This window comes from Schistocerca cancellata, chromosome 6 (genome assembly GCF_023864275.1).
Source record: "Schistocerca cancellata isolate TAMUIC-IGC-003103 chromosome 6, iqSchCanc2.1, whole genome shotgun sequence".
Classification (NCBI taxonomy): Eukaryota; Metazoa; Arthropoda; class Insecta; order Orthoptera; family Acrididae; genus Schistocerca; species Schistocerca cancellata.
Genome location: NC_064631.1, coordinates 631,413,674 through 631,429,044, shown reverse-complemented (window position 1 = coordinate 631,429,044; position 15,371 = coordinate 631,413,674). Strand labels below are relative to the sequence as shown.

The 15,371-nt window shown below is 39.5% G+C and overlaps 1 protein-coding gene across 1 annotated transcript in view; it reads left to right on the top strand.

Moving 5' to 3' along the window:
• LOC126088459 (zwei Ig domain protein zig-8-like) overlaps positions 1-15,371 on the top strand; it is a 203,599-nt gene that overhangs the window by 108,969 nt on the left and 79,259 nt on the right. Inside the window, exon 4 of the mRNA XM_049906601.1 lies at positions 14,857-14,965. Coding sequence (XP_049762558.1) covers positions 14,857-14,965 — 109 coding nt within the window. The remainder of the gene's footprint in view (positions 1-14,856; positions 14,966-15,371) is intronic.

The following is a 15,371-nucleotide window of genomic DNA, read 5'->3' as shown; positions in this document are numbered from 1 at the left end:
TTTGGAGGTGTATATGAATTCTCTAAATTTTATATTAAGCCAAGTGATAATACTATAAAAATTAACAATTTACGACAAACAAAGTACTTATTTTACGACTGTCTGAGTGCTTGCTAGAGGTTTGTGTTTAGCATTTTAAGCTAAACCCTAACAGGAAAATACAGAATACAGAAACGGATTTCGAATACACCCCATAAAAAGGAACATGAGCTTCGTCATGCTACTCTGAGATCAATATTTCTATGTGTCAAGATAAGAAATCATCTACCTTTCCTATCCTCACATTCTGTTGCTCCTTGCTGTATAATGAGAGCAAGAAGGTTCCGAAACAAAATGGTAATATGACATTGTTGGCCTGGAGATCCTATCTTGTGTTATCCGGCCACGTGGAAGTCCTTGTGTTAGACTTACTTGTCGATGAAGATTAGGCTAAATGATGACGACAGTAGAAGCACTCAGGCCCCAAGCAAAGATAATCGTCGACCCGGTCAGAAATCGAATCCAGGAGCCCACTGTTTAAAGGTAGTGACGTTAACCGCAACAAATCGATCTAAAACTCGATATCACATTATGCTTATCATCCAAAAAGTAACAGAGCAATTCCTACCTTGAAACGAGCAAGTACTTTCCAGTGCATCTGATCGACAGTTTTGTGGTAAATGAGTCTTCCACCGATCTAGGATATTAAGAGGAACAAGCGGTTTGAATCTTAGCAGATTAGATCTAAATTCCTCTTTATATTCGATGATAGTGGGTTATTATGTCCAACCCATCGCAATGGGAGACGACTTAACCGATCGAAACAGGATACGTCTGTATCACTGATGGAGACAGTTGTGCACAAGAGTGGGCTACAGAATCTTTGCCAGCACTGAATACTTAATGTACTTTAATTTTCTTCAGTAATTTTTGTTTACTTTGCAGCCATTTATTTCTGTTTCATTTCTCTGAAAACAAACGTACTAGCATTAGGATCTGGAAAAGATGTCAAGTGTCAAAGTCTAGGCTACGGAATAAATTTCATGCAGACGTACGTTCTGCATTGGTAATCTCTCAATGATTTCATTAACTAAGCCACTACCAAGAACGTGGCACTGACAGTTTCATAATGTAATGCAGACTTTGGATTTACTACTGATTCTGTTACTTTCTTTCGTTAAACAAATAATGATTGAATTTTTTAAGCTGGTAACTTCTGATTTTCATTGGATTCCATGCCTTAATCAACTGTTGATACTAGTTATGGAGTAAGTTATTACGAAGGGTATGGTGCAAAAATTTATTACTGAAATGGGGCCATTATTAACTACTACAGATACGTTATTGAAAAGAAAGTTATCATTGTGCATGCATTTACTTTTCTAAATTCACGTTCGGTGCGACTGCAAATTTGTAAGAGCAAAGATATCATAGATCTTTTTCAAAAATTATGCTTTCGTTGAGTCATACCACTGTAACTCATTTAGATTTATTGCTTCAGATTGCATCATTTAATCTTGTTCTCAAGGTAAGAACAAGTGCAGTACCTCCTTCTTTAAAGTTTATGATGCCATCAAGCCCCATTTTAGTACATTTACACAGCAAAGCAGCAACAACAAATGAAAGTAAAAAAAAAATTTAAAGTCCTAATAGTTGTAATAAAAATACTCCTATATTGACGTTATGCTGTTTTGTAAATGATCTTGAAAACTAATTCGATGTAGACATATTATTAATTTGATCCATAGAATTTTTGAATTATGATACCACCTGCAGAAATTACTATAGTAAAAGATTTGAGTTCATACCGGCATTTCTGTAATGAAACTCGAAAACTCAAGTGAGCTTGCTGTGCAACCTGCAAGAGGAGGGCGCAGTATCTCCGTGGAAGATGAAAAAAGACTGTACGGCGATTAGTGAGAAGTTTCTCCCATCTCGTGTGCGTGAAAATAGTATTACATCTCACATGGTTGCAGAAATATTTGAAGTGAACAAATTAGCTGAATAACCCTGTATATTCCAGCGAAAGACTGGAATTCTTCAATAGTACTACTTTACATCGCTAGCTGCCGGAGTTTTGCTTAATAAATAGTAACATAAAGATGTTCATGCCGAATGAAAGTCACAAGTTTCATTTTCACGAACGAAGAAGCGTACTTCAAAAGCTGTGCTTTTTTTTCGATTTCTGTCTCTGTCAGTGATCACGATATAACATTAAATTAATCTATTTCTACGCCTAAGAATATTTGTCGTAGGAAATTTTTTCAGTCCAGTTAAAATTTTATGACTGCCATAGATAAACGTTCTGAATATCTTGCAGAATCTTACATCTTAAGCGGAAGCGTCTACCTGAATAAAGGTGAACAGAGTGGTATGATGTAAATAAGAATACATCGCTAAACAACTGTATATTTGTAACTAAAATAAAGCATCTTTCCCTGGGAGAATGAGAATGTTTCGCATAAAACGCTTAGATTATATTTTAGAAATAAAAAAAAAACACATTCGTTGCAGATCCAGCTCCATAGACAGGAAGCAACTGTAAAAGTAATTGAAATTACCTGTTATAGGGTATGTAGTCACAATAGAATCAGTTAAACCAAAACATCCATTGTAAATTAAAATGCTATGGCCAGCTCTCAGTTTTAATGTTTATTGTAATATGCGTGTAACTTTTTGTTCAAAGAAGGTACTCCAATTATATAGTTACTGATTTTGTGACTTGCACGCGATATTGACGAGATTGTATGTCTCTCCGAATATGGTGAGACTGATAAGGTTGCTGGTACATATGGAAGTTCTGTAGGTAACGCTTCATTCCTAGTTAGTTCTTTTCCTTACTACGCTTCAGTCCAACTAAACGCTTACTTCTAGGTAATTATTCACGTCTTTTTTCCTACTTCATTCTCCGAAGTTATTTTATCAGAACAAGTACTTTCTGTGTCATGTGACAATGTGACTCATGTTGTTCCTTTTCTTTTTTTTGTTTCTCTTCCTCAAAATCACTGGATTTCCTAAATTATGCTCTGAATTTATCTCTGTTGAGTAAGGTCATCTATTCAACCTGCTTTCGTTCTTAGTCCGTTTTTGCTCTGCGTCCCCACACATTACGTTCAATTACTTTCATGGCTTCATTCTCTCTCTAGATGTCCAGTAGAAAGTGAATCAGCTTCTGCATATGTCATCTGTCATCTTAGGACAGAATATGCATATTATTTCCCTTTTTTCTTAATCTTCTAATGCAGTTTTTCTAATCTTGGTAACGTAATTTGTCCAACACAAAGAAGACCTTTTGTTTTGTAACTATTTTACAATTCCTTAACTTAAAATCATCAGAAAAACTGCTCTAAATTTCTCACTTTCACACACGGTTTTTTCATTCGTTAGGTTCTGATGTTAGCTGCTCATTTTCACTTTTTTTTATATTTATAGCTGTTTTCTTAATGTAGTCAAACTTATTTGTTAAAATTCTCGGCAAGCTACTTTCACTGGTAATGTGTACCTACTATTTAAACTATATATTTAGACCTGCTTTTTCAGCTGTTTTCCTCAGAAGTTCTAGCCTTTTATTTGTATTCGCTAATGTTCCATCTATTACGGTGCAGTAGTCTGCAAAAGTTAACCCATTTACTTGTTTCTTTCCAGCTATCCAGATTTATGTAGATATTAATTTCTTGATCTCTTTTTTCACTCCTTTACGATACAGTTGAATTACGATGGCGCCAAACACTCTCCTTGTCTGACTTGTGATACAATATGGAAGGCTTTAGAAGTCGTTGCAGGACATTGAACATTTAATACTGTATTTTTTTCCTATCTAGTGCAAATTCCGTGTATGTTTTTTGGATTGAATCTATCTGTCCACTTCTTGAAATCAACAAATACTAGCACGATCCTTTTATTTGGTATTTTCATATACATACCTATTTGTTTGTGTTTAAAATTTGCTCTGGGTAGTCTCTGCTACCTCTAAATCCATTTTGATAAACCCAGTCTGCTAACATAATTGAAAGTTTAACATATCTCTATATCTGTATGAGCTTTTGTTAATTTATTGTATTCTAAATACACTAAATCAATCGTTCCATAATTATTTATATTTACTTTGTCCCCTTTTTTGTGAATTAACACCATCTTCCAGTCTATCGGAACTGCTTCAGTGTCCCAAGTCTTGTATAGTTTTTCTTTCCAGCAGCTTGTAGTTCCCTTCATTTTCAAGACCGGGTTTTTTATTATTTCTACTGACAAATTGTAACTGGGGAAAGAAGCCAGACATACAGTTATGACTTTACCAATTATATTATCTAATGGGGAAGCAGTTTGTAGATGTTCATCAAGTTAACGGTGGATCAGGAATTAGCTGTTTCAAAGGAATTAGATAAAAAAAGTGTCAGAATGTTAAAATGTTCACTGAAAGAGAGAGAAGATAGAGATAAAAGGTTCTAATTATGTATAGTCCACGTAACTGAACAGAGCTGTAAGAACGTCATCAGAGGAAATAAATTTGCATATACTTTCTTTGCGTTTCACCTGAGATGACAGTTGTTGCATATCTAGCGTAGACGATAGACCGAAAAATTAAGTGCCAACTACACAAGTAAAGCTCAAGATCTCAGAGCCCTGGAGAGGACTATGACTAGTAGCATGATCCAGGGAGCAGAGTACGTCTCATGCTGCGTGTGGTGGAGAGAGGAAATTACAGATACGAGTTTGTTACCTTTCTTGTTGCTTAATCTCTCTCTACCACTAGGTTAAAGAGGAAGCATTCCCCTCTCCATGCAAAGGTTTTAAGATACGTAAAATATTTCATGCGGTGCAGTATTTGAATATAACTGAAAATTATTAAACAGATAAATTGCGTTGATGAATTTAATAATATGTCTTTGCACATTCCAGTCTTGAATAAAAAATAAGAAGAATAAATAAACGTAAATATTTCTTAGAGAGGTGGAGATAAGTCACTGTACAGTGATTGAAAGTTGAAGGACCTACATTGGAATGAGACTCAGTAGGAATGGCAAGCATCCAACTGGGGTGTAGTTTGTACGTGTAAATCAAACACTATGGCGAGATGTAACTTTGGAGAGAGGGTGCGTGATTGGTTTGATGGCTGAAATGGAGTTGAGGCCAGGGGCTGGACAGAGATATGGCGTGGAGGTGAAAGGGATAGGGTAAGGCAGAGGACGGAGGTATGACTTATGATGCAGTACGGAAAGAAGTGATAGGTAGAATAAATAGCTAGTCCGATTATTTTGTCTGAGCAAGATGTCCATATAAGTAGAGCCGACGACTACACCTGCTGACCAGAGAGGATACAATGGAGAAGTTGCAAGCGAATTTTCGGATCAGTGTGTGTGGGGAGGGATCTGCGCTTATGCAGATAAGTCTCATCGCAACACCAAAATGATCTTTTCCGTACATATTTTTGCGTGGAAAACCTATCCTCGAGCAACTTTCAGGAATTGTGTCGAATAAATTCTAAAACACTTGTTTGATAGCAGCAGAAATGCATCAGTCTTCCTAGCAGGCGACAACTATGTTCTTATTCACAAAACGGTAGGTCCTGTTCTGTAATAAGAGTTGAAGAACCACACTGGCTTTTAAATTTTACGTCTTCATTTTTGTTTTTGATCGATTTCTGTCTTGAGTGTCTTTTATGGTCTTCCAATAGACAAAGAGACTCTACATAAGAGTCAATCGTTTTACAGTTTATGGCTACAAACTCGTCACCAGCAAAAGAATATATTTAACTTGTGAGAGATTGTATGACGATCAGCAAAATACAACCGAACGCTCGCCACAGTGGGAACATGAAATACATCCATTAAGAAGTAATCATCACTAACGTTAAGAGATTTATACCATCGCGAGACGAAACGATCATTTGAAGTTTCGTAGAACGCGGACGGCCGCTGAATGATCCACAACTGGAACCACTCTTGCCTGTCTTTGTCAGAATGAAACCGACGTCCGCGCATGTCTTTCTTCAGGTCACCAAAGACGTGCAATGCACACAGTAGAAGATTCGGTGTGTGTGCAGGATGTTAAAGCCTTTCTTCTGGTCACCAAAGTCGTGCAATGCACACAGTAGAAGATTCTGTGTGTGTGCAGGATGTTAAAGTGATTTCGCTGAAATTCTTCTAGCGCGGAATCAAAATCATTGCGCAGCGCAATGAAGACACTTCGCACAAACTGCAACGTGCAATAAAGTCAAAACGCCCGGGAATGCTGTCGGAAGGGATCCTCGCGTTGCACTATAACATCTGCCTCCACACTGACATCTGACGGAAGGTACGATTCAGTGATTTGGTAGGGAAACACTGCAACATCTTTCGTACAACCTGGATCTTTCGCCGTGTGATTCTCTAAAACGACCTGAAAAAAGATACATGTGGACGTCGCTTTCATTCGGACAAGGAAGTGCAAGAGCAGGTGCGGTGGTGAATCCTTCCGCGGCCGACATCGTTCTACGAAGCATAAATTGATCGTCTCGTCTCCCATGGGATAAATGTATTAACGCGTTTTGTGATTACATTTGAATGGAACAATTCCATGGTCCCCTTAGTGGCTGGTGTTCGGTTTTCTTTTCACTGCCCCTCATAAAATGTAAGCGATACAAGTCCGCCACCTGTGGTGGTACGCCACATACTGTGAAGAAATAATGTTGGAAAACTTCGCAAATATAATAAAACTGACGTCGTAACGAAATGAATATTGTCGCAGAAAAATCACAAAGACTATGTAACCAACTAGTATGATCTGCGAATGTTATTGTAATCTCTGTTCCTTTTGAAAAATGATCGCGTTCACTTTCGTTTTGTTTCTTTGTAGTGTAAGAAGCCATTCTGTGATGAGGCACGAAAACGTGCAAGTTTCATCTAATCTGAATTCAAAATATAATTAAAGAGTTATTATTGTTTTACTGTAACAGATCCTATATTCGTGAAGTGAATGATTTGAATGTATTATGCAAATTTTATAGGGGAATATTGGTGCACAGGTCAACGCAATTGTTCTAGGTCATAACGGCCCATATCTTAAATATTTGCCTAATTTTGACAAAAATAAATGTAAAAATAGAAGGATTCTCTTAGTTAGCGGTTTTTCCTATGAAACAGTAAAAGTGATCTGCTTTTCCTAAATAGAATCATTCTGAAGTAAAGTGATTTCAATGATTTTGTTTGGATCCGTTCTTAATAGAAATTGAGAGAATTTCCCTAACGTAACACTTACACAAAAGTAAAAAAAAAAAAAAATGATCACCAATAAGCAACAGCAACAATTATTTCAGATGCATATGTGCAACCTAGAGTGTTGGAGGTGTCATTTAGTATGAAAACATTTTGTCGGGCAAGCTAACAGCGAGAAGTACCACAACTGTGTCACTGAGGTAAATAATGTTTCAGTTGTGAAGCTGTCAGAATAATAGTAACTCCAACTTTTCATAACATATAAAAACCAATATTGAAAAAAAGACCACCACCCACGATGCAAGGAAATGAAAACAATGCAACGTAACTATGTGCTACAAATTTATTTCTATTGTAGACACGCCACCGGTTTCATGATTATTTTCAAAATTTCGTGCCTTACTGGATCATAGCTACGGGTTTCGGGGAGTCATACTTGTATCATCTTATTATCGGTATATGACATCATAATTCAGGCAATATTTGCATATTAAGCGCGGTAGAACGTCGAACGGGTCGACTTGGACCGGGAGAGGCACCACAGAACATTTTAATTTCTGTGTCCATACTTTTAAAAATAAATTCATAAAACCTTGTGAGCATGACCAGGAAGGATTCGGGATTCACACTCATTGCAGTGCAACTCCAAAAACATTTAAAAAATACTTGTTGCATGTGAAATTTCTAAATTTTTTCACTTATTTTTGGCTGCGTTTGTTGCTGTTGGCACACTTTTCTTTAAAAGTATGAGAAATCCTTCGATGAATTTTGCAAAGCACGCAAACCATACCTAGAGGTGTATTAAACTCTATAAATTATTTAATTAATGAAAAAATGAATCTGCTGTTATATTTATACTCCATGCTAAGAAAAAAGTAAAATTTTATAGTTAATTATCTCAATTTGTACCACAGTTTTTAACAGATTTGGACAATTCTACCGTTTATACACCTGCAAGTATAGTTTATATGCTGTGCAAAATTCATCGAAGAATATCTCTTACTCATGAAGTCAAGTGTACCTATAGCAACAAATGCAACCAATAGTAAGTGAAAAAATTATGAAATTTCAAATGTAATAAATTTATTTAGTCATGTTTTTGAACTTCGACTGCTATGAGTGTGAATCCCGAATCCTTCCTGGTCATGCTGGCAAAGTTGAATGAATTTATTTGTAAAAGGATAGACAGTGAAAATTAAAATGTCCTGTGGTGCCTCTTCTGCTCCAAGTCGGCTTGTTTGATGTCCTACTCCCACTTAGAGTAATTCTGTCTGAGTAGCCAGACGAAAGATTGACTCCAAAACTCATAACTGTGCGATAGCATTCCTTTACTGCATATTGGGTTGATTTAGGATCCACGTGGGACATACTAAACGGTTTCGCAACAGACAAATTTGTATAAATATCGAAGTTGTATGGGCTGGAGAGAGGATTAAGTTTTCATAAATGTGGTAGATGAGGAATGCGATAGCCACTATGGGCCAGCAACTACTTGTACGGATGGAAAGTAATTAAAAAGCATGTATTCAGTTGGTAACGTTAATGCACTCACGCGCCACGGGGGTTAAATATTTATTGATGTCTTGGGTTCAGAGATCGAGTAAGTGTCGTGTGTCGCCGAGGTGGGACCAGCCAGTGTACGCACGTCAGGCAGCGGGGCGCCTGGGAACGTGTGGCGGGTTGCCTGCCGTCGCGCTCAAAGGCGGCTCAGCGGCGTAGCGCCCCCTGGCAGCAGGGTAGACCGGGCTTCATTAGCTGCCATCCATCAGGCTCGTCGCAGACAAACAGCGCCCCGCATAAGGCGAAGGCGGTGGCGGCGGCGCCGTGGCGCTCTGCTCCACACCGCCGAGCCCTCCATCACGGGGGATTTCGCGCGCGCCGCTCCTGACCTGCGCAGATAAGGAGGCGACTTTTTAACTTCCCGCGGCCCGTATTACGCTATAATAGGCTGGGCCTATAAAAAAGGGGAAGGGTCTCACGTCACCTTAAAAGGGCGCTGCCAGCTAGGTCCCTGCAGATTGAGTGAACTATCGGACAAGGATGGCACGTGACCCATTCGCTGTGACCATATGCGTATAGCTCCCTATGATAAAAGTTCCTTGGGAACAAATAACAGAATAATGCTCATAATAGAACCGTTCATGCAGACATATGATTATACACGTTAAGAAGTAAAAAGCTATTCACCACAAAGGAATTATTCAAATGACACGGAAATCAGCAGATATAATGCACATATACACACAAATAAATGATTAAAACTTTTGAAAAAATGTGTGATTTGTTCAAGAGAAACAGCGTCACATATTGTGCACGTCAGTAACGCCTTCTTTTCTCTGTCTCTTATGCAAGCTGTTATTAGGCTCAAATGGTTGAAATGGCTCTGAGCACTATGGGACTCAACATCTTAGGTCATAAGTCCCCTAGAACTTAGAACTACGTAAACCTAACTAACCTAAGGACATCACACACACCCATGCCCGAGGCAGGATTCGAACCTGCGACCGTAGCAGTCGCGCGGTTCCGGACTGCAGCGCCAGAACCGCTAGACCACCGCGGCCGGCAGCTGTTATTAGAATTGGCATTGACTGATAGGGGTGTTCGATGTCCTTCTGAGGGATATTGTGTTAAATTCTGTTCAGACTGCGCGTTAGATAAAATCCCGAGCTGGGGAAAGGACCTTTTCCACAATGCTCCTAATCACCCCAACTGAGGAGAAATCGGGCGATTTTGCTGGCCAAGGTATGATTTGGAAAGCACAAATACAAGCAATAGAATCTTGCCCCGTATGCAAGCGGGCATTATTTTTCTGAAATGTAAGCCGAAGACGGCTTGCCATGAGGGGCAACAAAACAGGGCATAGAATATTGCCAGGCTATCGCTGTCCTGGAAGATTACCGCGGGTGGCTTTCAAAGGGTTCCTCCAATGAAAAAAAATGACACCCCAGGCCATTACTCCAAGCGGTCGGGCCGAATGTCAGGCGGCAGTGAGTCTGATATCCCACCGCTGTCCGGGGTGTCGCCAGACACTTTTTCGGCCTGGAATTTCATAGACTCGAATAGTCTTCAACGGTGAATACAGCTTCGAAATGAAGCCCGATAACGAAAGAAGACATGTCTGGAGATGTTCCAAACAACGATGATATATGACCCGAATGTCGCCCGCCATACTGCTTTACAACCAGGAGAGACAGCCATTTAACTGGAAGACGCATTTGGTTCTCATCCGCGATACCCTTACAACACAGCGATATGTCAAGGATATTCGCCGCCCCGTTTTGATGCCCTTCATCGCGAACCATCCTGGGCTTATATTTCCGCAAGATAAAGCACGCGGGCACATGGCAAGAGTTACTACTGTTCGTCTTCGTGCTTGCAATACTCTACCTCACCCAACAACATCGCAGGATCCGTACTCAATTAAAAACGTCTGGAGAATTTTTCATAGGGCCTTCCAAAGCTCGGGATTTTGAACGATCTACTCCACGAATTGAACAAAATTTGGCGCGATATCTCGCAGGAGGACATACAGCATCACTATGAATCAATGCCAAGCCGAATAATTGCTTTCATAATGGGCCAGAGGTGAAGCAAAACCTTACTTACTTGCTCAGTTGTCAGTTTATGTACATCACATCTATTGAACTACGTCCCATTAACATAATTCCTTCTCTTTCTTTATTTGAGTGTTTTATGTGCCGCCTTCGCGTCGTGCTTCGTCTATTATAGAATTAATTTTCACTCCGCTTGCGGAATATGCACTGGTCTGAAATTTCATGGCCGATTATAACTTTGTGGTAGGCAGAAACTTGAACCACGAACCTTTACGTATAGCCTGAAAGTGTTCTTCTGACTTACCTATGTAGAAACTGCCCGTGACCTGCTCTCGTAGACGTACTTTCCCGGTATTTCTTTCGAACTTTTCAGACTTCACGAAACTTCTCTGCATATCTTCCGGGACAAGCACTCCTGATGGGAACGATTTATTGGAGAAGAAGCGTAGCCACCGGCTAGGTGTTTGTTTCCAAAATGACATTTCACTCAGCACCAGAGTGTGCACTGATCTGAAATTCCTCTCCTACTTTCGTAAGAGTAGAATGGTCGAGAGTCAGAAATATACTTTTGTTAAGAAATATTGACACCTTTATTGAAACTCTAACGTGTTAAAATGAAACGACCAAGAAGGACAAAAGTGAACACATGAGTCACACGCAGTTTATAACACCTCTGAGTTAACGAGCATTGCGCTCTAATTTAAATATATGGCCGAAAGAGTCCGACTACAGGAATTGTGAAACGAGCCCTGTCGTCCAGGACCGCGTGCCACAAAGGGCGCAGATTCATTACGAGATGGGGAAACTCACTGGCATCCATTGTCTATTGAGGCCTAAGAGCTGTAGTGTGCGAGCGAGACAGACGACAACCTACGTCATTGGGTAACCCAGTAGAATCCGCTTTTGGCCGAGGAGTCGTAGCAATATTAAATATGGCGAACCTAAGATCGGCCATAAAAGGGAAAACTACTTAATTCTGTAGTAATGCAGGGAATCAAGCCACAGTAATTTTACTCTGTCATTCTCCATAAAGTTTCATTGTGATTCCAATAAAACTTGTATATTGATCATGTATATAGTAGTTTAGGATTTACTGTTAAATTGAAGTTCACAAGTTTTGTAACAAAGACCTGAATGGTAAAATCTGAAACTGTGGTAGATCTTAACGATCGACGTTTCGTGTTGAAGCGCATCGTTAAAATGACAGATGTTGCAAATATCAACTCCGTAACTTTATTTGTTTAAAATATATAGTCACTTTAAATTATCAGTATTTTCAGTTAAGCATTAGATCATCGTTTCCTGCACACAAAACACAATGAACGATGACAGCATCACACTTTATTAAATCATTAGGTAATAGAATATTTGTAGTAAAGTTTAGTGCTTAATAGTTACCTTTGTTCTTTATTTATTTATCAGAAAGCACATTGGTGCAATGCTATTGGCCGTGACATTCAAAGTTAAGAAGGAAATTGTATTGGTTTTATGTAAAAGGATTTAACGTTTCTTATGTAATATATATTATTCTTACTTTATTTAGGACACGAAAGTGGTCAAGCTTTGATTATTTAAATATGTTAAAATGTAAAATAATGTAGAATAAGCTGTAGCAAATCAAATGGACAGCTTCAGGAAAGGGAACTGTACTAGTCAGTTGAGCGAGAATGTCAGGCGCGCGGGTAGCGCGGACGGGGACGGGCAGAGGGACAATGCTGGAGGAGACGTGAAAGCGAACGATCGGTCTTTCGGTAGGTAGGAAGAACGAATCACAAAACATCGCGTTGTGTGGTATCGTGGGACTTAGTCTCTGAGTGGTGAGCAGCCGCGGGCCTGGTGTGAACTCTAGCTTTTCGTGTAGTTAAGGAGGCGCAGTATTGGACTTGTGTTTAGCGATGAGACTGTGAATGATCGAACGGTATCAAATATATATGCACTCGAGTGTCACAGTAACTCTAAATAAGACCTCTTTCTCTATTAGTTTGCTTTCTGAATAAACATTATTCTAACCAAATCGCAACTGTGTGGCCTACGTCGTTTATGGGTCGTTAATGTAATTCCCCAAGTTATTATTACTGTTATTACATGTTACATTAACTTTGCATTTCCCTAACTTGCCATCAGCCAGACAATTTAACCAAAGGGTCACATGTGTCTAATTTAGGGCGTGTAACGTGACACGTGCGGCTCATACCCTAGACGAGTTTGAGCCAAGACATTTCTAAAAGAGGAACCGCATGTGAACCCGAACATCTTTGGGATGTTAGCTCGCAAACCTAACAGCAACAAGACAGTATGACAAAGTTTTCGAAATTGCGCTTTGTGTCTGATTATGAGTGTCTGATTAGAAGTGAAGCTCCATGCGCTCCAGTAAAAGTCACTATTAAGTCGTGGCATGGGATCAAAGTATGATGCCGGATGTTGTTATGTAATATTTCTTCGTGAAATATGTGTACTAGTGCAGCAAGCAACAAAAGGTTTTTATGTCAGTATGGTACTGAACAAGTGGCAGACCGATGGTGGTCTCTACATGTTCAGTGGGTTACTCGTCGAAACCGTAGATTTGGAAATTGTACTGAAGTTATAAGAACGTTGCAGAAACTTTTACCACTCTGGTTAGTTCGTTTGTTGCTTAAGTAACCGTCATATTCTCCAGCTGTTTATAATCATATTCTCGGTACAATTAATAATTTAAACTTTCTTTCTCCTTAGCTGACTGAATTGATTGGTATTAATCTTAAACTGTACGATGTATCCAGAAAAAAAGTTAGCTCAAGTGCGTTCCATTATATCGAACAACTCGAGATGAAGAGATGACGTTCACAGAGTCACAAAACCTGCTCCGCTCACTGCCATCGCCCACCACCGTGGTGCAAATGGCCTAAAGATCGTCACATTCTGACCGAAACCGAAACCACCACGAAAAATGTTCTCAGATATTACTTCGTTTTTAATTTACTGCGATAGAAACACTTTTGAAACGCTTTTCATTTCTTCATCCAAGCCGGCCGCTGTGAGCGAGCGGTTCTGGGCACTTCAGTCAGGAACCACGCGACTGCTACGGTCACAGGTTAGAATCCTGCCTCTGGCATGGATGAGTGTGATGTCCTTAGGTTAGTTAGGTTTGAGTAGTTCTAAGTTCTAGGGGACTGATGAACTCAGATGTTATGTCCCATAGTGTTCAGAGCCATTTGAATTTTCTTCCAAGGATTTGGGATGGCGACGTTTCAATTCTATAAAATCTTGTTCTTCAGACGTACCCTTTCGGGACTTTTCTTCAGTGTCATATCATTATTACTTGATTTCGGTACAGGTCTGTAGTGGAAGAAATATTTCTTCACCTATACCAGTATGCTTCTGATATACTCATTGAAGAAAATTTCATAATGTAACTTATACAAAATTCAGTACTTATAGAAAGCTTGTGAAGAGCAAACGGTGTCCTTCCTTTAGGAAACACTAACGTTCGTTGAGTGATCAGCTCAATAAAAAATACATGTGAACAGATATCTTGCATTACCAGATTTGATGCGCATCTCTCTGTCCACCTTTACCTACACCCGGGACAGTGAGACCGAGTAGGTAGCTCAGTGGTTAGTTCGTTAGACTCGCATTCCGGGGGTAACCGTATCCAGCCATTCTGATTTAGGTTTCCCGTGATTTCCCTAAATCGCCTAAGGAAAATGCTCAATACGAGCTTGTGCTCTGTCGCTAATGACCATGCTGTCATCGGAACGTTAAACACTAAACTTATCCTCCTCCTCTTTCTCCTCCTCCTCGAGAGAGAGAGAGAGAGAAAGAGAGACTGTGAGAATCAACCCGTTCAATCAGCCATGTGATAATCCAGTACCCTACCACACAGACATAACTGTGCACTAACAACACTGGCGAAATGAAACTGATGTTATTGGGATCAGTAATTAATGGAAATGAAATATTATCTCAAATTTGCTACTGTGTAGGGGTGAACATTTACATTGCCTCCACTGTGCTTGCTTTTATAGATTTGTGTTATACCAACGTTTCTACAACATTGCTGCACGCATCTCATGATATAACGATTAAAGTAAAAATGTATAATGAACGACACGCAAAAGAGTTTTAATTTTTTTCTCGCCCTTCTCTGTTCTCAGGACTGGACGCTGCAGATCAAGTATGTGCAGCAGCGCGATGCTGGTCTGTACGAATGCCAAGTGTCGTCACATCCGCCCACGTCTATCTTCATCGACCTCAGAGTAGTGGGTAGGTGTCTGCATATTTAAAAAGTGGAAGAGGTAATTAAGTTGTCAGATTCGTCTTACGTGACAAGATAAATCTATATCCATCTTTTACTGTATACTGAGTGTGTGACACTACTATGGACATCTGAAATCCATTAGCAGAGTATCCTGATCTACTTACCTTCAAGCATGTCGGAAACATCCACAGATCTTAAATATTTTAAAAAAATTGACAGTTTTCTGGGTTACTGTTAATATATACAACAAACTATGTGAGATTAGTATGGTGTCTGTTCTATCAGACAAGTCCGAAAGAATACACATATAATTACCCCAATCACAAACCTAGGAACATATCTGCGCGGACTTAAACATGCGCACGAACCCACGCGGAAACGGGTCTTGCCACGAGCATTGAGACTAATGGG